The 23,958-nt window shown below is 37.5% G+C and overlaps 1 protein-coding gene across 2 annotated transcripts in view; it reads right to left on the bottom strand.

Annotated features, from left to right (window-relative positions):
- The window catches only part of ADAMTSL1 (ADAMTS like 1), a 904,085-nt gene that overhangs the window by 334,263 nt on the left and 545,864 nt on the right, over positions 1-23,958 (bottom strand). For both annotated transcript variants that reach the window (XM_078061266.1, XM_078061267.1), the window contains one exon: positions 18,633-18,760. In XM_078061266.1, coding sequence (XP_077917392.1) covers positions 18,633-18,760 — 128 coding nt within the window. The remainder of the gene's footprint in view (positions 1-18,632; positions 18,761-23,958) is intronic.

Raw genomic sequence — 23,958 nt, 5'->3', positions numbered from 1 at the left:
AACAACCACAAAACAAGGAGAAACACTTGCTGCAATTTCCAAAGAATATCCGATAATTGTCTAACACCTCATATTGATTTACAAATAATTTAATTTTTCCCCTGAATTAAGCCTTCCCTTTACTAGATAGTATTATTTTATTTAGTGAGAGCTTATTTCATTTAATTGACTGAAATATGATATTAAAGTGGTAATGCTGGATTTTGGAAAGGTCCTCGTTACTGAAAGACATTATAAAATTATGGATAACAATAGTAATTCTAGCCTTTATTGAGTGTTCTAGAGGTATCCAGCCAAGGTTACATATTCTGTGTACATTATCAATAAGCTTCCGACAACTTTGCAAGGTTTTATTATTCCCATTTAATAGATGAGAGAATTGAGAAAAGAGAGAACCAGTGACTGGAACTCAGATTTATCTAACTCCGGAGCATGTAAAACAATAAAAAAAGGAACAAGATGTGCATAAGGTGTGTAAAATATTGGGGTGCCTGGGTGGCTCAGTCATTAAGTGTCTGCCTTCGGCTCAGGTCATGATCCAGGGGCCCTGGGATCAACTCCCGCATCGGGCTCCCTGCTCCGCGGGAAGCCTGCTTCTCCCTCTCCCACTCTCCCTGCTTGTGTTCCCTCTCTCGTTCTCTCTCTCTCTCTAACAAATAACTAAATAAAATCTTAAAAAAAAAAAGATGTGTAAAATATTAATACTAGATGAAATCTGGGAAACCAAGCAGAGTTGGCTGGGGGTTAACTGCACCTTATTGTTACCGTATCAATTTATCAGCTGCTCTTCAGTTCTTAAATTCACTTTTAGTAAGTAAAGGATACCTAGACACACATTGTACATCGGGAACATCTCCAAGAGAACCACACTCCTCTATAAAATGTAACATGAAAGAACTTCAGTGCAGAGAAGCTTTTACTTTTTAAAAGTTCAAATTTATTAAACCTGAATATAAATTTTATTTAAGTTAATGAAGTGACTATTCCACCACAAGGATTTAATTCGTGCCAAGTGTGAATTTCTTCCTCCAAGGCATTTATCTGGGCACAAAAGCCTCATTTGAGGGTCAAGCAGTAAAAAATATTTTCTTCCTTTCTTTAACAGTTCATTAACATAAAACAGCCAAGTGGTTTCCTTCACATTTAAGCAAAATAAAATTCACCTCTGGGAATGAAATAAAACAGAAATTTCAATCCAAAATGGTTTCCAAAGCAAGTTATAGTCCACTGATAACAGAGATTTTAAGTAAATGCCTCCTTTTGATGTAAACTATAGAATAGTTTCAGCACTGCGTTTAGTGAGCTAAGGACTGTACCAATTAAGGACTTGGAACTGGTTCAATATGAAAGAACAAAATAGAAATATTCAAATATATTCCAAACCAGATTTGTAATGGAAAGTTCCTTATTTATTTATTTATTTTAGCACTTTACTCCTAGCCGGCCATTTCTTAATTTTGACTTAATTCCTTCTCTCAAAAATGGAAATCATCTCAATCACAAGCTATTATTTCTGAATTAGTCAGACTTTAATTCACTTATAATGAGATTAGTGCAAGCTTGAGGCACATTTTATTGGTCTCTCATTAACACACAAAAAGCCATCCAAACTCTTCCAATTCTTAAAATCCTGATATCTTAGTTTCAATTACCATAATTTGACAACCATAGAAGAGATGAATTACCATGGAAAATTAAAGCTCTCTTTCCAGGCTTTAGCAACTTGTTGGCCCCCTACTTCCCCACCCTCCCTCTTACATAACTTTAGTCTTTAAAAGAGGGAGGCATATTCAACTATCTCTCACTAAGAATAAAAAAAAAATGGATAAAATACATCAATTTTTATCTCAAAATTCTTCTCATTTCTTCCCTAAGCAAACAGATTCTTCTGGGGACATAACCAGAGTCATCCTTGGTGTCAGTAAAGAGTTTCAGGAAAGTATGGTAACTGTGTGTTTAAGACTCTAGGATTTTTTTTTTTTTAAGATTTTATTTATTTATTTGAGACAGAGAGAGAGAGAGAGAGTGCATGAGAGGGGTGAAGGGCAGAGGGAGAAGCAGATTCCCCACTGAGTGGGGAGCCTGATTTGGGGCTCGATCCTGGGACTCCGGGATCATGACCTGAGCTGAAGGCAGCTGCTTAACCGACTGAGCCACCCAGGCACCCTAAGACTCCAGGATTCTTAAATACTGCTCATGAAGCTTTGCCTTCGATTTCCAAAAAGCAAAGAGTGCTGCTCAGTCAGAACAGGTATTTCTTGGAACACCTGCTGGCTTTCAAATATGGACTCATGGGCAAAGAACTGTAAAATATGACTGTTCATCTGCTTATCTCTCTCTTTTTAGTTATCTGGATGGAAACCATGAGCTCTTCACAAAAGAACAAGTATAAAACCATATCAGCTGTTCAAGCTGATGGAAGGACTCTGGGTCCTTTAGACTGTGGATCCTAAAATGAGCATAGATTAGACAAGATAAGCAGACTTACAGCTGGAACCAGGATTTTGTGTAGTGTTGGTGCATGGTTTTCCTCCCTTTCTTCAATTTGAACATTGCAGTATTCACTGGAACTATCTTGCAGGAGGATGTCCCCAAGGAACCAGTTAAAGCACTTCTACATTTCTGGGATTTTTTTTTTTTTTTTTTACAAAGACCTCAAGAGAATAACAAATTCTGAGAACACTTAAGAGGACCAAGTGCAAATGCATCATTGGGCTGCTTTTCATTTTCCACAGACACATTACTGTAAGAGGTTCTTTCAAGGAAACAACACTTGATACCAATCAACTTAGTCATTAAGAAGGAAGTTACATGAACCTCTGGACTCTGTGTATAAAGCTATCCTCAGATGCTCACTGTCCTCATCCACAGGTCAAACCTGATGATAAAAACATAGGGTTTAGAAGAACTGGAGTCTGTGCATCACAGATGGGTAATGGTGATCTTGCCTTGCATGTGGGAGAAAAAGGAGTTAGAGGACATGTTAGTGGTGGGTGTCCTAAATCCCATGTTCTCTTCTTTCCTTTAGCTCTGTTTCACTCTTTTGCTTAAGAAAAGTAAGTCTTTAATGTTCTGCATTTTAGTCCATGTTTAAATAATTATCATTTAATTCTAATTTAGAATGTCTTTCATGAGAATCAAAATGAGCCTGGTTCATTTGGAAACTTTATGTGTGTGGGGCTTGGTCCCAGCAAAAGGAGCAAGTTCAGCACCACCCCTTCTTCAGAAAGTATCTACCTAAGAACAGAATAGAATGGTAGTTATCAGGGACTGGGTGTGTATGTGTGTGGAGGAATTGGGGAGATGTAGTTTAAGGGTACAAACTTACAACTAGTAGATAAATAAGTCTTGGAAATCTAATGCACAGCATAGTGATTGTAGATAAAAACACTGTATCATAAACTTCAAAGTTTCTAAGAGAGATCTTAATTGTTCCCACCACAGAAAAGAAATGATAACTATGTGACATGTTAGAGGTGTTAGCTAATACAAAAGTGGCAATCATATTGCAATATGTAGATGCATCAAATCAACATGTTGTACGCCTTAAAATTTTTATTATATATCTTATAAGGGGTTAATATCCAAAATATATGAAGAAATTATACAACTCAACACCAAAAAGAAGACAGAAAGAAAAAAAAAAGAAAAAAAAAAACCATTCTGACTAAAACATGGGCAGAGAACCTGAATAGACGTTTTTCCAAAGAAGACATCCAGATGGCCAACAGTCACATGAAAAGATGCTCAACATCACTCATCATCAGAAAAATGCAAATCAAAACTGCAATGAGATATCACCTCACAACCATCAGAACGGCTAAAATAAAAAAGATAAGAAATAACAAGTATTGGTGAGGGTGTGGAGAAAAAAGAACCCTTGTGCACTGTTGGTGGGAATGTAATTGGTGCAGCCACTGTGGAAAATAGTAGGAAGTTTCCTCAAAAAATTAAAATAGAAATACCATATGATCCAATAATTCCACTACTGGGTATTTACTCAAAGAAAATGAAAACACTAATTTGAAAAGATATAGGCATTCCTATGTTTTTTGCAGCATTATTTACAATAGCCAAGATACAGAAGCATCCTAAGTGTCCACTGACTGGTGAATGGATAAAGAAGATATGAGATATATATATATATATATATATATATATATATGCAATGGAATATTATGCAGTCATAACAAAGAATGAGATCTTGCTATTTGGAACAACATGGATGGACCTAGAAGGTATTATGTTAAGAAAAATAAGTCAGACTGAGAAGAGCAAATACCATATGATTTCACTCATATGTGGAATCTAAAAAACAAAACAAATGAATAAACAAACAAATAATAGAAGCAGACCTACAAATACAGAGAATGAGCTGATGATTGCAAAGAGAAGGGGGGCTAGGGGATGAGAAAAATGGGAAAAAAACCCACCAAATCAACACATTGTATATCTTGAACCTGTACAATGTTATATGTCAATTATATCTCAATAAAAAAAGTATCTACAGATAACCATGTTTATATTATATATTCATTTAATACTATATCTCTGAATAATTGGAGATGTCCTAGTATGCATCCCCAGTGACTGCTTTATTAACATTAATAGATTTGAAATTTTTTTTTTTTTTTGAGAGAGAAAGAGCAAGAGTGGGGGAGGGGCAGAGGAGAGGGAGAGAGAGACTCTCAAGCCCTGATTCACGACCCTGACATCATGACCTAGGCCAAAATCAAGAGTCAGATGCTTAACTTACTGAGCCACCCAGGCACCCCTAGATTTGAAATATTTTTAACAAACATTTAATGAGTACATGTTTACTCCGGACAAAGACTTTGAATCTCTCTCTACCCACCTCCAACAGCCATGAGCTCCCAGACAACCACCTATCTCTCTCTTTTTTTTTTAAAGATTTTATTTATTTATTTGACAGAGAGAGACACAGTGAGAGAGGGAACACAAGCAGGGGGAGTGGGAGAGGGAGAAGCAGGCTTCCCACCTAGCAGGGAGCCCGATGCGGGGCTCGATCCCAGGACCCTGGGACCATGACCTGAGCCGAAGGCAGACGATTAACGACTGAGCCACCCAGGCGCTCCAACCACCTATCTCAAGTAATAAGAAACTTGTTTACAAGATTCTCCATAACAAGTAATGTTTAGGGCACCTGGATGGCTTAGTCGGTTAAGCATCTGCCTTTGGCTCAGATCATAATCTCAGGGTCCTGGGATCGAGCCCCACATCGGGCTCCCTGCTCAGCAGGGAGTCTGCTTCTCCCTCTCCCTCTGCTCCCTACCCACATGCTTGTGCTCAGTCTCTCTCTCAAATAAATAAATATAATCTTAAAAAACAAACAAACAAGCAATGCTTAATCTGGTGACACTTGCCAATGAAAAACCGATCTTAAACATTAAACGGTGTCTTTGACCTTCTTTGTGGCAAACTTCAATGTTTTTCCTCCTTGAGGTTAAACCTCCTTCCTTCAACAAAGTCACCAAAATTCTAGAAATAATGCATCTGCAACACATACAACCAGCAACGGAAAAGTACCCTTGAAACAAGGGAAAGAGAGGTCTTTGGTGCTATGGGACTTTCAAATGCATGCATAAAAAATATCTCTTCTTTTAGGCATTTATTTGAAAGGTCCCCACATTCACGCAGAATGCCCTATTCATTCTGGACTGCCTCTTCTTCATGTGATGCATCACGTGCCTTGAACAGATTAACGCTAAGGGAGAGATTTATTTTTTTTCTGAGTAGATAGATATACAAGCCAAACTATTATGACAACTTGATAAATGTAGCTTTTGAAAACGCTTTCTGTCGTAATAATACAACAAACAACAAGGAGGCATGCTGCCAGGCATCATCCATCAGTAGGTGAGCTGGCCGGGAACAGACACAGCCCTAATGTCACACTAGCTCTTCTCAGTCTGCCAGAGGTTCTAACGCGGCCAAAGAAGCCAAAACAACAGTTGGCCTAAAAGCTGCATTTTCAAAGCAATTTTAAACAGGACGGGGGGTAGCAGAGGCCCAAATTTTAAAAGTGCCATAAATCGAGGCCTTGACTTAAAAGTGTTTCTTTGGCATAGGTAAGATATTTTTGTAACCTTAGTTTTATAATTCAACACTTCTGCTCTATACTAATCTCTCATTATAAAAACATTCTGAATTTTGTACCAGCTTGGAGACCCTGGTTCATGTATACAGAGAGGGTTACTAAAACTTCATGTAGAGAACAAATTCAACATGAATGGAAACGATGTAGGTTTGGAGAAGACATTCTGAGAAGACATTCCTTCTGCTTGTTTGATCTTTTCTCTACCACAGGAAAGTCAGGAAATTTCTCGAACTTTGACAGATTCTCTAGCAGCAGCTAAGAGGCTGCAGAGCTGTTAAATTAAAATTTAGACTCACGTGAGGATACTGTAGACTGAATTTTGGAGTTTGTCCTCTGAGTTTCAAATTGGTTTATTTGCTATTATGAGTGTTTGGTATGTTCTAAATTACAACTAGAAAAATCCCTGCCAAGTTTTTTTCCCAAACAAGTATGATTTTACATATCTCTGCCTGTTCTTCAAAGACAGACATGCTACAACAAGGCATTTCATTCTCACAAGTATGGGCTGAGGTTATGAAAATGAGGAGTAGCCTCATGCAATCAAAAAAGCAAAAAGCAAGAACAACGACAATGTAAACCATAATGATCACGCCCAACTTCTAATGAAGCCAGAAACAGCTCCAAGCATACTTCTCCGAAAATCTAATGAGAAAATGTACAGTAAGCAGTCTGACAGGGAAAATGAGCCCTCGTGCAGGGTTTCTGGCTGACAAGCTTTTGTATCATGCTTTAAGATTTATAGTCCCTTTGCACCTCTGTTGAGCTTCCAGTCTGAACTAGTACTATGCAAGGCACTGAGAAAGACAGGAAAATGATGATCTTTCTGACTCTTTCGAAGTTATAATTTCATTGGAAAAAATCCACACCGGTCCACATAAAACACACAACAGTCTACTTCATAGTCAACAACTAGTGGGTGTGGTCTGGATACTAAATACAAAAGGAGTTGGAGAGAGAAGTATTTAAGAAGATAGTATCTTAGGTGTGATGTCCCATATGGGCCCATGTATCCCAAGAGTGTGATGGGAGAAAGGGTTACTCAGAAACAGCCCTACAGCAGGTTCCTGGCCCTAATATTCTATTCAGTAAATTCATCCAACATTGAATCGGACAGGTACCTACACTGTGCAAGGCAGGAAGATATAAAGACAAGCAAGATAAAACCTGTGCCCATAAGCTGATCGTAGGTATAGTGGGAGAGAGGGCCATACATATAACTATAACACGGGCCAGTTTATAGAAAGGTAACTCAAAGCCGTGTGAACAAAAATGACTTTTAAGTACAGCAAAGTGAGACTAAGGGACATTGCGTAGGATGCAACTTAAAATAACATTAAGAATTTTGCTAGCTGGGCATGGGCGTGGAGGGACGGTAGGTAAGAGGTTCACTAGAAGAAGAGGCCAAGAGATGACAAACAATGTGGTCAGCATTTTAAAGGACCAGGACAGTCCTCTAGCTGTCTGGGACTGTTTTCACTTTAAAAAAAACCCATATTTTTGGTTTCTTTTATTTGCTTTTCTCCCCCTGCCGTCTATGTTTTGATCTCTGAGCCCCAGTACTTAGCAAAGTGCCTGGTGTATAGTTAGCACTCCACAAAGCATTTCTTGAGAAAAGAAAAGAAGGAAGGAGGGTGGGAGGAAGGACAGGAAGGAAGAAAGGGCAAATGGGTCAAAGGAAGAGAGACGATGTAGAACAGAAGGAAATGCTATCAGGAGGTCATGGAGAACTTTTGGTTTAATATTTGCTCTAAGTTTTGAACCCTGAAACCTGATTGGAATCTTTCTATAATAAAATGAAGATGAAAATGTAACATGAAACAAAATAGCTACCAGAGGAAAGAAGCTGGCTTTTTTTTTTTTTTTAACAGACTCTGTTTATTTTCACCTATTTACTCTAAATTGTATTTGTCACTGCGATGCATTTTTTTCTCTGAAAGATGGTGGGGTGTGGGGTAGGGGGATTGCTGCCTTTGGCTCGAGATCCACTAGCAGGAAGGACATGCACTTTATTATACATACACACATGCCATAAGGTTTGCAAATGATCTTACATTTGCTCAGTAGCCAAAAGAGGCAAAGAATGAGAATAAAAACAAATGTGTTTTAGCAACATCAAGTCCAACTTTTCCATCTTCCCCATGAGGAAAATGTATATTATGAAACTCTAGGACTCTCACAACCTCACCCGATACAACCCTGGAGCTGGGAATTTATGAATTATTTTGGCTAGAGACAAAAGTTCTTCAATCCGCCCATATCACCCAGATGTCCGTTGCAAGATGGGGGCCTGGAGAATAACATTTTTCTTTAAAACCATTCATATTAAGAGCAGCTTTTGTTCCTCTTCCTATCTGGCAGCAAAATGGGTTTTGACTGCATATGTGGAGAAGAAAAGCTCTCTGTCTCAGGGTCGCACATTCAATTTTAGAGTTGAAGGACACCTTAGACATTCGTTGGATATAAATACTTACTGAACACCTATTCCATCCCAGGCACTGCCGACTTGACACCATAGATGAGCAAACGAAATCCCAGAAAAACTAAAAGCCCAATCCAGTGTCACATAGCTAGAACATAGTGAGGCCAAGATTCAAAAATAGCTTGATAAAAGAAAAATTAAAGGGGATCGTCTACAAAATAGGTGAAAGATTCTCACAGAGACTGTGAAAAACACTATTAAGAGAGCCAGGTTCCCAAAGTGGTGACTCTCTCCCACTAGGAAAAGATCTCAGTCTTGACCAGTGAGTCCTACCCCAAAGCCCAGAGGTAGGGATTGGCTGCACAGCTACTTAAGGTTGGCATATGTAGATATGGGTTTCAGCTGCTGACCGCACATGAATATTATGTTACTTAGTATTCTATATTTATTCTTTTTGCCTCCAGGTAAAGCATCTTTCCCCCAGTGTATGCAATTCTGATATCCCTTGTCTTTAGCTCATAATATCTGGTGTCCCTTTAATTCCTATCAATCTGTCTCTCTTTCCATTTATCTTTCCCCCACCTCCCCCCCTCCTTCTTGCCAACCCCCTCTCCCCCAGTGGTTGAAACTAAGCAAAGCAGTTAGGGTTAGATAAACTCCTCTTTTCTATTGCACAAATTGGGCCCCAACAGAGATAACAGAATTTGAGTACTATTAGGAAGCCTATTTAGGGGTAATGATAGATGCTGAATTGAAGGTAGATAGTTAAACTCCATTCTACGGATAAGAAATTTAATGAATTGAAGGGAGGTGGATCCCAGCAAATTTGCATAAAATACCCCAGTCACTGGTTATTAACTTAGTCATTCACTAACAATCTGGAGGCATAAAGAGTCATACTTGTAAGCTTAATAATGGAATGGAAGAAAACTTGAGAAATTGCTTAGTCCCTTTGCCAATTTGGGCAAGGTTGACCTTGACTAATACTAGACAAAGGTATAATTACTCAGAATATTTATTCCCTTGGCTTGCAGAAGTGTAGGAACAATCACTACTTCTATGTCCTGATATGCTGGTGCCCAGGACTTTCCCCCCATGTTACAGATTGGATCACTTCATGGAAACTTGAGTGAGGAATGTGAACATATACAAATTTACTTATCAGAAAATCTCTTCCTTTCTTTATTATCCCAATCTCTAAATTCCCAGAAGGCTGAATCATTTTACTATCATCTCCTTCAAAAGAGCAGCACTTTTAACCCTGGATATACATTAAAATTATTTGGAGAGCTTTTTATGTATTTTTTATTTTTTAAAAGATTTATTTATTTATTTGACAAAGAGAGACACAGCGAGAGAGGGAACACAAGCAGGGGGAGTGGGAGAGGGAGAAGCAGGCTTCTCACCAAGCAGGGAGCCCGATGTAGGACTCAGTCCCAGGACCCTGGGATCATGATCTGAGCCAAAGGCAGACGCTTAACAACTGAGCCACCCAGGCGCCCCTGGAGAGCTTTTTAAAAATTTATTGAAATTAGGGTTCTACCCATGGAGATTCGAATTTAATTGGTTTTCAGCGGGGCCCATATATATATATTTTTTTAAGATTTCCAGGTGATTATTTTTTATTTTATTTTATTTTATTTTTATTTATTTTTTTATTATGTTATGTTAATCACCATACATTACATCATTAGTTCTTGATGTAGTGTTCCATGATTCATTGTTTGCGTATAACACCCAATGCTCCATGCAGTACGTGCCCTCTTTAATACCCATCACCAGGCTAACTCATCCCCCCACCCCCCTCCCCTCTAGAACCCTCAGTTTGTTTCTCAGAGTCCATAGTCTCTCATGGTTCGTCTCCCCCTCCGATTTCCCCCCTTCATTCTTCCCTTCCTGCAGGTGATTCTAACGTACAGCTAGGGTTAAGACCATTGCTACATATGTATTACCTATTTATAGAACTGGGTGAAATTCTCTTCTTAAAATATTTTGCAACTACAATCAGTAGAAACTCAAGTAGGAACTTAATAATTTGGTAAATCCCCCAAAGGAGATGCTTGACCATTGGGCCTTTTATCCTTAGTTATACCTAGCAACTTGCCTATACATGGTAGATGTTCATAAAGATTTATTAACTGAATGAATGAAAATTGAGGAGATTCACTTTTAGAAGGTTATACGTTTTCAGGAATTTACCCATTTCTTCTAGGTTATCCAGTTTGTTGGTATGTAATTGTTCATAATAGTCCCTTATGGTCTTTTTAATTTCTGAGGCATCTATTGTAATGCCTTCTCTTTCATTTCTGATTTTATTTGCATCTTCTCTCTTTTTCCCTTAGTCCAGCCAAAAGTTTGTTGATTTTGTTTATCTTTCAAAAAACCCCAACTCTTAGTTTAGTTGAATTTTTTCTATGGTTTTTCTCAGCTCTATTTGATTCATTTCTGACCTCATATTTATTATTTCCTTCTTTTCTGATAACTGTGGACTTAAGTTTGTCCTTTTTCTAGCTCGGACCAATAACAAATAAGAAGATTGAATCAATAATCAAATACCTCCCAACAAAGAAAAGCCAGGACCTAATGGTTTCACTGATGAATTCTACTAAACATTAAAAAATAATAATATCAATTCTTCTTAAGCTCTTCCAAAAAGTAGAAGAAGAGGGAACACTTCCAAACTAATCTTATGAGACTAGTATCACTTTGATACCAAAGCCAGACAAAGACACTGCAAGTAAAGAAAACTATAGGTCAATATCCCTAATGAACACGGTTGCAAAAATCATCAATACAATTCTAGCCAACTGAATTCAACAGCACATTAGAAGGATTATACACCGTGACCAAGCAGGACTTATCTGTGGGATGCAAGGGTGGTATAACATATGCGAATCAATCAAAGTCATACACCACATTAACAGAATAAAAGATAGAAACCACATGGTTATCTCAGCAGATGCAGGAAAAAGAGTTACAAAATTCAATATCTGTTCATGATTAAAAAAAAACAACAAACCTTTAAAAATAGGTGTAAAAGGAACTTACCCCAAAACAATGAAGGTTGTATTTGAACAACCCACAGCTAACATAATCAATGGGGAAAAACTGAAAGCCTTTCCTCTAAGATCCAATATAAGCAAGAATGTCCATTCTATTTAACATAATACCAAAAGTCCTAGTTGAAGCAATTGGACATGAAATAAGAGGCATCCAAATTGGAAAAGAAGAAACAAAATGATCTTTGCAGATGGCATGATCATATTTGTAGAAAAATTTAAAGATTCAACAACAAAAACTATTATAATTAAAAAATTCAATAAAGTTTCAGGATACAAAGTCAACATAAAAATTAATGGCATTTCTACACATTAATAACAAACTACCTGAAGAGCAAATTTAGAAAATCCCATTTACAACTGCATCAAAAAGAATAAAATGCTTAGGAATAAACTTAACCAGTTAGGTTAAAGACTTATACCCTGAAAACTATAAAACAACGATGAAAGAAATTAAAGACATATATACATGGAAAGATAACCCATGCTCACAGATTAGAAGAATATCCATATTGTTAAAATGTCCTTAATACCTAAAGTCGTCTATAGATTCAATGCACTCCCTCTCAAAATCCCAATGGCATTCTTTACAGAAATAGAGAAACAAACCTATAATTCATGTGGAACTTCAAAAGATCCCAAATAGCCAAAGAAATCCTGAGAAAGAAGAACAAAGCCAGAGGCACCATACTTTCTCATTTCAAACTATACTGCAAAGTTATAGTAAACAAAGCAGTCTGGCACTGCATGAAAACAGACATTTAGACCAATGGAACAAAACAAAGAGCTCCAATATGCTCACACATATTGGAGGGTCACCTTTGACAAGGGTACCAAGAACTCACAATGGGGAAAAGATAGTCTCTTCATTAAATGATGTTAGGAAAACTGGATATCCACATGCACAAGAAAGAAATTGGACCCTTATTCTCACAGTGAATACAAAAACCAACTCAAAATAGATGACAGACTTAAATGTAAGACCTGAAACTGTAAAATTGCTGGAAGAAAATAGGGAAAAAGCTTCTTGACATTGTTGTAGCAATGATTTTTGTCATGACACCAAAACCACATGCAGCAAAAACAATAATAGGTAAGTGGGACTAGATGAAACTAAAAAGCTTCTGTACAGCAAAGGAAGCAATCAACAAAGTTAAAAGGCAATCTACATAATAGGAGAAGATATTTGCAAACCACATATCTGATAAGGGGTTAATATCCAAAATACATTAGAAACTCCCACAATCAATTGTAAAAGACCACATAATCCAACTAAAAAATGGGCAAAAAACCTGAATAGACATTTCTCAAAAGAAGATATACAAATGGCCATCAGGCACATGAAAAGGTACTCAACATCACTAAACACCTGGGAAATGCAAATCAAAACCACAATGAGACATCAGCTCATACCTGTTAGAATGGTTATTATCAAAAAGACAAAAGTAACAAGTTTGGTGAGATGTAAAGAAAAGGGAACCTTTGTACACCGTGGGTAGGAAGCAAATTGGTAAATTGGTAAAACTACTATGGAAGAGTATGGAGGTTCCTCAAATAATTAAAAATACAACTACTATATGGTCCAGCAATTGCACTCCTAAGTATATATATCCAAAGGAAATGAAATCTGGATCTTGAAAAGATATCTGCACCCATTTTCATGGCAACATTATTCATAATAGCCAAAACATGGGAACAATCTAAATGTCCATTAACAGAGGAATGGGTGAAGAAAATGCATTATATACATGCAATGGAATATTATTTAGTCTTAACAAAGAAGGAAGTCCTGCCATTTCTAACAACATGGAAGAATCTGGGGGATATTCTGCTAACTGAAATAAGCCAGACACAGAAAGAGAAACACTGCATGATCTCACTTATAAGTGGAATCTAAAATAGTGAAACCCATAAAAGCAGAGAGTAAGTATAGTTTTACCAGGAGCAGAGGAGAGGGGGAAATGAGGGGATGTTGGTCAAAGGGTACAAAGTTTCTGTTATGCAAGATGAATGAGTTTGGGAGATTTAATGTATAGCATGGTGGTAACAGTTAACAATACTGTATTATATACTTGAAAGTTGAAAGAGGATACCTCTTAAATCTTCTCAACATATACGTACACATTCAGTAACTATGTAGGTGTGATGGATAAAGTATTTAGTGTATTGTAGTGATCTTTTCACAATGTATAAATATACTGAAACATTAAGTTGTACACCTTAAATATATGTTCTTTTTACATGTCAAAGATATCTCAATAAAGTAGTTTAAAAAAAAAAAGAAAATTGAGGAGAAATAAAAACTTCACATGGGCTATTGAACTAACCAAATAAAGAATTTTTAAATAAACAGAAAAAAGACAGCCAAGAGTTACAAATTCCCAATATGGCTAGTAGGGGTTATGGACACCAAACACATTTCCAACCATTTTTTATTCTAACAAACAGGTTTATGGGATAAAATAGGCCATAAATTGGTTCCAAACATTCAGTATTCTCTTTCTGAAAGGAGATCAGATCTTAGAGGGGGGAAAAAAACATCCCTCTAAGGTATATGATCTGGACTATTAGAGGACTATTAGAAGTCCTGGTAACATATTTAGATTAGGCTTTAACCCAGAAAGTAAAAGGAAGGCAACCACAAACTCTTAAACATCCTAAAATGTGAAATCTTCCCTAACACAATGAAAAGACCATCTCATATAAATGACAGAGTAGTCAGACGCATTCTGAACTTGTATATCTTTCTTTTAAACAAAAACTCAAGCATTTCCAATGAAAACAAGGCTGGTAACATACAACACTAGATGAAGAATAACAGATAAATCTTGCTTTGGGGCTCATTTTAGCTGAAAGTTCTAAAACCTCTTAAAACAAGTCCTGTGACCCTTAATTGGATGTTATGATAGAGATGAGATGACTTTAAAAGAAAAAAATATTTGTTTAAGAACCCAAATCTTAATGTTAAAATTTTGCTTTTGGTATTTATTATTATATGGTGTAGAAATTACTTGCTAACTAAAGCTTATATTACTGTAAGTATCAATATTTTTATGGGAGAAAAATTATGTTTGCAATTAAAAAATCAGAGGAGTTAGCTTACTCTCCCTTAGCACAATTATTATGAAATGACAAGTTTGAATGATCTTCCCCATTTCTGTGAGATAAGACTTCTTGAGGATGTTTATTTTAATTTTTCTGTATTTATATTGACAACATTCTGGCAGCCACATCCCTTTGGAATAATATCATAATATTCTTCTTTTAGGCACCTCCACAGTGTGATGATTTTATTTCTTGTTCATCTAATAATTTTATTCAGCTCCAAAAAATTCTATTGAACCCAAAAATTCAATACAAAATTTATTAACTTTAAAAAAATGCTTTCATCCTTTATAAGCAAGCCATTTTTTTTGCTATTTGGGTATATATAAATTTGACAAGCCCTTCATTTAATTAGTTGGGATTTAACAAAATATTCTTACTCTTAATGTATTAATCTATTATTCCATACTATTTATTAGTCTGGAGATTAATTTGGCATTTCAGAAAGTAAAAAATGTCTTAAAAGATCTTTAAGTCTTCTTCAGGCACCAATATAAAGGTTGACACCACACTTAAAAGCATCCAGCTATCTGACTCATTGCCATTTCAAATGAACTGCCATTTACCCCTTTGACCTTGGTCTTGGCAGAGACCTAATACAGTGGTACATATGACATTACGCACAGTATTCTTAAGTGCCTTATGCATCTGGAATTCCTTATGGGAAAACTTAAATTAACTGGCTGAAGACAAAGCTAGAGCTCTCAGAGACAGATCCTTAGTATCAAATTTAAAACTATATGCTTAAGTAATTTAGGTTGAAGAAAGATAGTTTCCACTAAACAAGACACACTACTAGATCAGTCAGAAAAATGCATTTGTAAAAAATATTATTTCGGAGTATTTGGTGGGGGAAAGTGAAGAATCTGAGAGAAGCAGCAGCTTCTCAAGGTAGTTGGTACACTGTTTAATTCACTTAAAATAAAGAATCATCATAAAGTACAAGTAGGTATATCTTGTTTTCTAATTAGAAAAAACAAAAACAAAAGCAGACATCATGATGCAAAAATGAAAGCCGACTTAGTGAGGCAAAATTAGCAATAGTCGTGTTATCAACTGGGTGTTGTATGTGAGTGATGGATCACGAAATTCTACTCCTGAAACCAATATTACACTACATGTTAACTAACTAGAATTTAAATAAAAATTTGGAGAGAAAAAAGTAGCTGCATTATCAGAGTTACTCAATGAAATTTAACATAATCATATAGAAATTAGTAAAGGTTGTAGAAAAAAGTTTATATGGTACCTTCCCTTATTGCTCAAACCAGGGTTGCAAGTAAAGGCAATTATCAATACTCCAATATCAGAAATTGGGAAAATTAAGCACGGCTTACTTTCTGTGAGCCTAGAAAAAAAGGATGGGGGAGAAACCAAAGCAAAGATTCTGCTCAGTATCTCCCTGGGTCCAGGCTTTTTCTCCAGGGTCAAGCACTGGTGGTGAGAATGAAGGATTTTATATTTAATACTTGTCCATATTGTCCCTCTGCTTTCCCTCCACTGATTTTTATTTTCCTGGACTCTTCAAAAGATCACTCAGAGAAAGATGTTCTCAAACTCAGAAAGTTAACCAAGCCTCTTCACAAGCTCCCCATCCATCACAGAACATAATTAACTCCAGAAGTTGAGTAGTTGTCCTTTATTCCATAAAAGCTGAGTATTTTAACTGCTGTTACAGTTCTCTCGTATTTGGAATAGAATAATTATTAGCTGATAGACTTAAAAATATCAGAGCTAAAAGTGATCTGTGAGAACATATCACCAGGCCTGGAAAATCGGTCAGGCAAATTAATTCAACAGGTGGATAGGATTTATTTGGGCTGGATTTGTATGCTTACCAGTAGACTACAATACATATTCTACTGAGCCTCTAAGGACATATACATTCATGACCTCTGATCTTTCTCAAGAGTATAAGGTGATCAAATTAAATTCGGATGTCTAAATGTGGAGTGGAGATGAGAGAAAATCCATTAAGTTGATTAGCTATTCAAAATGAATAAAAAGACCACAGATGACCATCCATGGTAGGTTCGTGGTCTGCCCCTCCCCCCATTGTTTTAGCTTCCTATCCAGCCCAGTATGAGTTTACTTAATGTATTTTTTTTCAATATTTGAAAGTCAAATAGGGACATACAGCCTATGTGTTTATATTTTTAGAATTTACATTTTACTTTTCCAATTCATTGTGAGTAGATGACAACTGATATCCTCTTTAGTATCTTAATAAAATGCTAACAATTGGAGTCTTAATTTACTAGGTGACAAAAGTGGTAATTGTGAATTTCACATAATATCAATATTTGATGCTTTGCCAAATGATAGAGTTCTACCTGTGGTTGTAATTTATCCCTTAAGTTGCTCATCAGTCTCTTACTCAAGACAAGTACAAGATTCTCACACTGTAGCATTCATATCAGTGAGCCAGTGTGAAAGTTCCCATACACTCCTTACCAGCCTTGTGAGACATGTTTTGGCTCACCCCTATAGGATATTCAGGCGCAGTAATCTAAGAAAACTGCATAACAGGAACATTTAAAATGTGCACATTTTGGCTTTACTGATGTATGTTTGTTATCAGTTGTATCTCATGGTGCTATCACCATGCAGCATCATGCAGTGCAGATGTAGGAAGTTTTTGATATTTAAGACGAAGAGAAGAGATGAATCATAAAAATGAAAGGTCTGTTTTTCCTAATCAGTTCAGGGATCTGTTTTGATATGAAGCTGGCCTCCAAAGATGACAAACAAACATGCTGGTGGATGCAATCCAATAGCTCCATCTTCAGAGTAGACCCAAACACCAGTGTGGCTAAATACCAGAATTGATCTAGTTTCTTGCAGGATATGCCCTTTGGCCAGGTTCCCCAGGGTACATCATTTCTACTCGGATCTGCCTAGAACCAAAATGGCCTCCAGTTGTCAGTGGATTCAGTGAAGGAACACCTATCTATCAGACCATGTGCAAGCCTGGGGAACACAGAAAGGAGTAAGACTTGGATTTTGATTTCAAGAAAGTCTTACTCATTAGAGTAAGTTGACATTTTTCTGAACCTACATCTTACTACTTTCTGCTGTTTATGAAAAGTCTACAAGAATCAGCAGATATATATTTTTTTCATTCTTCTGTTTCATGTTTTATAATATATAGTAATTTCAATCAAACCTCTTACTTGTCACATGTAACACTTTTCACTGTCAAATAAAAATCTTTCATTAAAAAATATTACTACTGTACTTTAGATTTTATATTTTGGAGAAAAATCTATCATAGACCACACAGCTCAAGATACAGTTCAGAATTATTATTATTCCAAGTAGACTTTCATTCTAATGCCTCAGGCCTTTACTTACAGCTTAGAACCCATTAGCCACTTTCCACCTTCCCCACTGCTCTCACTCCCATGCCCAATTCCCACAGCAGTTTCTGTTCTCCCAAATCTCCTTATATGCAAACTTCATCATTCATTGAACTGAATCACCTTAGGGAACTTCCAGCCATTATGACATCTAAAACACCAAACCAACACATCACTCATTTGCAAAGTGCTTGATGGCACTGGAATCTAACATAAACTGAATATGCTGTCAACGTTAATATTGTTGCTAGTCTTGCCACTATAATTAAGCTGATTAAAAAAGGATATTATGGAGCTTAATATACTAGGTCCATTTCTAATCATAAATTCTTCTTCCAGTTCTAACAGGAGAACAGACAAAATTTGCTTGGTAAATGAGATAATATTGCTTATCATATAAAAGTATATAAATAACCTAGCTGTAGATGCACAGATTTAATTCTTGGCACCTTCCTTCCATCTGGATTTGTGTGCAACCAAATGCTCTGCATACCCCCAACCACAAAAGTATGCATTGAACCTACTACCGCTGGGCCTTACAAACTCCCACCCCTCTGGGGTGCAGGACTTACTTGCTGCTGAGGCAGCGTCTCAGTGAGTAGGAGGCCCCTCCACCGCAGGTGCGTGAGCACTCGCTCCATGGGCCCCAAGCATCCCACAGGCCATCCCGGTCCTCCTCAGAGCGTGCTGTTCTGGAGCTCTGTGAGAAAAAAAAAGATGGTCAGTATCATGTCCCCACTGAACCCTAAAACATGTGTCCTGAAGTGTGGGTATTCTGTATGTCTGTCTATGGTAGCCTTGCTGGAGATGAAAACATGAATCAGATTCTTTCCAATTTAAAAATGTGTATATGTTTGGGGAGAGGGGTATTTGAGTTTAGGGATCTGGGCCATGACTGAAAGGGACAAGAGACTGTGCAATGGAGCAACTAGAAAAGGGGGCAAGAAATAGGAATCTGGAGGAGGAAAAGATAAATCGAAGTTACATTTTGCATTGAAGTCACAATTTTGCCCTGGGCTCATAAGTCTTCTCGTCTACTACCTCTCTGTGAAAACAGAGAAACTGCTCTCAGAGATGTTTCTGCTCTGAGAAGCTTCAAATGTGCTTAGCAGCACGACCTTCCAGAATTTAACACTTCATACAATTGACTTTTTTTTTTTTTAAATGGAGGAACATCATTTCCAGATTTCAGACTTGTTAATTAGAATAACTGCATGAAGTAACCTCGGTAATGCAGGATGGCCTCTTGACAGACAGATTTGCTTGTCATTGACAGGCTTCTAGTGAAATATGCACCTACTATATAGAAAATTGTTATGTGCTGGTCTCCATGTTGAGACTTACTTTTCTCCTAAGAGTCAAAGATAAAATTTGTGCCATAGTTAATAGAATAGGCTCTGGAGTTAGAAACCGCCTGGGTTGGATATGGATTCTGTTTTTACTAAGTGTCCTTGAACAATTAAATTGCCATCTGCCTACGCTACAATTTCCCTTTCTATAAAATGGGGATAATATTATAACCATACTATTACGTGCACACACATGCACAGACACACTATGTAAGAAGATTAGCTAAATGAACTCAGCCTAGGACTAGTTTCAGAGTAAAGCACTAATAAATATTGCCCATAATTATGTTATTATAAATCGAGAATGTCATATACGTGCCACGCAGTTGTATTAGTCAGCTTAAGCTGTCATCGCAAAATACCAGACTGGGTGGCTTAAACAATAAAAACGTATTTTCGCATAGTTCTGGAAGCTGAAAGTCAGAGAACAGGGTGCCAGCATGGGTGGCTCCCGATGAGGGCTTTCCCCCTGGGTTGCAGAAGGCAACCTTCTCACTGTGTGCTCTCATGGCCTCTGCTTTGTATGAGCATGGCGAGAGAGAGAGAGAGAGAGAGAAAGAGAGAGACGACAGAGCAAGCTCTCTGGTGTCTTTTCTTCCAAGGACACTAATCCCATTATGAGGGCCCCACTTTCATGAGCTTATCTAAACTAATCACCTTCCGAAGGCCGCGTCTCCATATACCATCACATGGGAGGTTAGGACTTCAACATATGACTTGGGGTGGGCACGATTCAGTCCATAGCAATGGTTCTACAAATAGCTAATGTAAACTGAGGTCAAATTATTTTGAGTAAATTAAAGACGATATCCTAACATTAAAGATGGTATCTTCTCATATCAATCAAGAACATACTTATGAAAAACATAACAATTTCAAAACTATTTAAATTTGGGAAAAAGCAAACCCTAAGGAAAATATACATGTTAGACAAAAATGACGATTTCATCTTTGGTTTTCCCTCTGAGGAGAGAGCACAGGCGGTGTGCACTACTGTTAAAGGATGGGACATGGAGGCGACAGGAGGGTTACCTCTTACGAAGCACTGCGGGAACCTGAGGTAATGTAAGTAAAGTGACCAGTGCATAGTAGGTCTACAAGTGGTAACTTGTATTGTTATTGATGTTGTTGTTATTTTTATTTTTAATCCCTTTCTCATGGCCTACCTAGTTCTATTCAGGGTGTTATCATCCACACAGGAGGGGGTCCTGAAAAAGAAAAGAACATCCTCTAGCCCCTCAGAAAACTGTCTGTTTTGCAGTAATGGGCTTCTTTACAGATCAGTTGCTATGCAGCTCTGTGGTCAAACTGACCACTCCTTGGACCTCTTAAAACCTGGACGAGCGATGTCAGAAACCTCACCTCAGAGTGTTGTATCAGGCTTGTCTAATGCAAGCTTTATTTAGAGTCATAAATCATTTGCAAAGGGCTAGCCCAAGCGAGCATATTGCATATCGGTTAGGAGCGGGGACTGACGGACCTACTCAGCCTGGAGTAGAATCCTGTCCCCAGAGCTGCTTAGCTGTGACCTCTTGATGCTTCAGTTTCTGATCAGAAAATAAGGATAATAAAGACTAGGATTGTGAGAATTAAAACAGTTAATATATAAAAATCACATAAGGTTGAAAACAACCTGAATGCCCATCAGTGGATGAGGGGATAACTCAGAGGTGACATATACACACAACAGAATATTATTCTGCCATAAAAGGGAGGACATTCTGACACATGCTCCAACATGGATGAACCCCAGAGACATTATGCTAAAAGAAATAAGCCAGACATGAAAAGACAAAAAGATAAAAATTGTATGAGGCTCCCCGAGGAGTCAGATCCACAGAGACAGAAAGAATGGTGGTCGCCAGGGGCAGGGGCATGGGAGGAATGGGCAACTATCTTTTAATGAGTCCACAGTTCCAGTTTGGGAAAATGAAGAGAATTCTGGAGATGGATGGTGCTGATGGTCATACAGCAAAGTGAATGTACTTAATCACTGAATAGTATACCTAAACATGATTAAAATGGTAAATTTTATACATTTTATCACAATAAAATATATATACATACATACATTTTTTAGAAGTTAATAGGGCTTAAATTAACATGATATAAGCATTTGCCACTTTTATTAACATTATTTATTGCTACCATCATTTATAAACACATATGTACTCTGAAAGATTGGAGGAGGTGCTCTGGGAAGGTACTAGTGTTTTTTCCTGCTGGGTTTAGCTGAGACATTCTACTCCTAAGGCATCATGTCTCTGAAAACCCTGATGTTCCCACAGCAGAACCTCCCAGCCACCTGCCACATTGCATTTGCCTGGTGACATGATCTGTCAGTAGTTTGAGGACCCTATAAAATGTGGGATAGAATGGGTAACAGAAACACACTGGTTACCCCAAAGTCTGTTCTTTCTAAAGGAAGTATTTAACTGAGCTCCAAAGCCTGGTTTTTAGGATTAATAAAATCAATTTCTAATCAAGGCAATATGGGACTCTCAGTTTCCAGAGTTTAATTATATACCGAGGGAGAAAAGACTCTTTGGCAATGAACTATACATTGTCCATATACTCAATAAATTCATTCCTCAGATTTTTAACGAGTTTATTGTGCATCTTATGGCCCCGTTTTAGTTTGTTCTGTGGGACTGGAAGAAGTTCTGTCGAGAGTTGTGGTATTTGCTGGATGCAGTAACTATTTGTGTGACAAACATACATTTGTACAATGCGATGTCCCTCATTTTATTCAAATTAAACAAGTCTGAGATGAAAACCAACATCACAAATGCTAGGATTCATGAAATCATTAAAATGAGTAAGATGAGTGATTACAAATTGCGATACTCTCCAATTATTACAACTGCAAAAAAATAAATATTCACACGCAACATTCACATGTGAATCCCATTTCCATGTGAGATAAGAACACCAGAATGCCAAATCTTTGGGAGGTTTCCCTCTGGCTGCTCTTTGGGTAAGATATTTTGGAAATAATGTATAGTTGAGATTTTGTTTTTCTAGAGAAACAAATTGTTTCAAACTCTGTGCTGAAGTTGCTTGTTTTTTTGTTTTTTTTTTCATGTACCTTGTCTAAAGCAGCCCCCAAAGGGCTCTCCGGTGACGCTGTACTGACTAAATCTCTTACCTCATTACAGGTTACAAGTTTTGGCACAACTAGACACGTGAAGTGCCCACGTTGCCCCGAAAGAGATCACACGGGAACCCAGAAGTAAGTCGTGGGCCTGTTTCTCAAACTGGAACAATCTCCAAGTTGTCTTTTAGCAAGTGGAATAAACATAATTCATGTCAACTGAATCTGTGTTTAATGTTAGAGAAGGTAAAGTGATTTTCCTGCTCCTTACCTGCCAGATTTTTACATCTACAACCGGAAACGCCAATGCAGCAATGCCTTGCAGGTCATTTAAAACCCACCAGCATTTGCTTATTACAGTTTTTAAGAGGGTCTTCAGTATAAACAACTTTTGTGCCTGGTCCAGATGGGACTGGAGCTTTCTCTGTCTTGGGACCTTTCTCTGTCTCTGTCTCTGTCTTGTCTGTTTGGGATGTGCATTGATCTTCACCACAGTAGCATTATTTTTTTAAGTGTTAATGTTGAATTGCATCTAGCAAGAGAAACTGAGGCAGAAAAATATAAGGACTAGATGATGAGTTGCCTAAAAGCAATGATGATTGCCTCTGAAACCAAAAGTCTAAGCTTTTAAAATAGACCCCGGCCAATGCTTTCCAATTTGATTTCTGTCATATAAATGTAATATTGTAATCTCGGTATCTCAGAAACAAGGTCATGGATGCTGTAAAGCACAGTCACCAAGAGATCACCCCTGACCCCACTGCAGGGCATTTCAGCAACAGTGTCAGGTGAGTTGGTGAGCGTTTACTACGAAATAACCAAGAACTAAATGGCAACCTCTAATTTCTGTACATAAGACCAATGTTTCACCAGTTGATTTATCCAAAAATGTCAAAACTGCATCTGATATTAAACTTGAGGGACAAGTCCATTACAAATACTAGCCTTATTACAGCACTTATTTTACTTTGTAGTCGTTGGATGGGTTAAAATAGACAATGGGCACCTTTTTTGAGCCAACATTTCAGAAATCCAGTAAACATTGAGAGAAGAAAGGCCTGAATCTTGGTTCTAAAATATTTGAAAATTGAGTATTTGTCTTGAGTTATTCAGTTTAGAAAAAGTCTAGCTATTTTTATTTTATTTTATTTTATTTTAAAGATTTTATTTATTCATTTGCGAGAGAGACAGAGAGAGAACAAGCACGGGGGGAGGCAGAGGGAGAGGGAGAAGCAGACTCCCTGCTGAGCAAGGAGCCCGATGTGGGACTTGATCCCAGGACCCTGGGATCGTGACCTGAGCCAAAGGCAGACGCTTAACCATCTGAGCCACCCAGGCGCCCGAAAAAGTCTAGCTATTTTTAGATCTGTGTTGCCACATGATGGCCTTTGAAGGTAGCACTGATGATGACTACTAAATCAACTCCTTTCTTGTACAAAAACTCAGCAATGGACT

The sequence above is a fragment of the Halichoerus grypus genome, chromosome 14 (genome assembly GCF_964656455.1).
Source record: "Halichoerus grypus chromosome 14, mHalGry1.hap1.1, whole genome shotgun sequence".
Taxonomy (NCBI): Eukaryota; Metazoa; Chordata; class Mammalia; order Carnivora; family Phocidae; genus Halichoerus; species Halichoerus grypus.
This window is presented reverse-complemented; position numbering and strand designations above follow the sequence as displayed.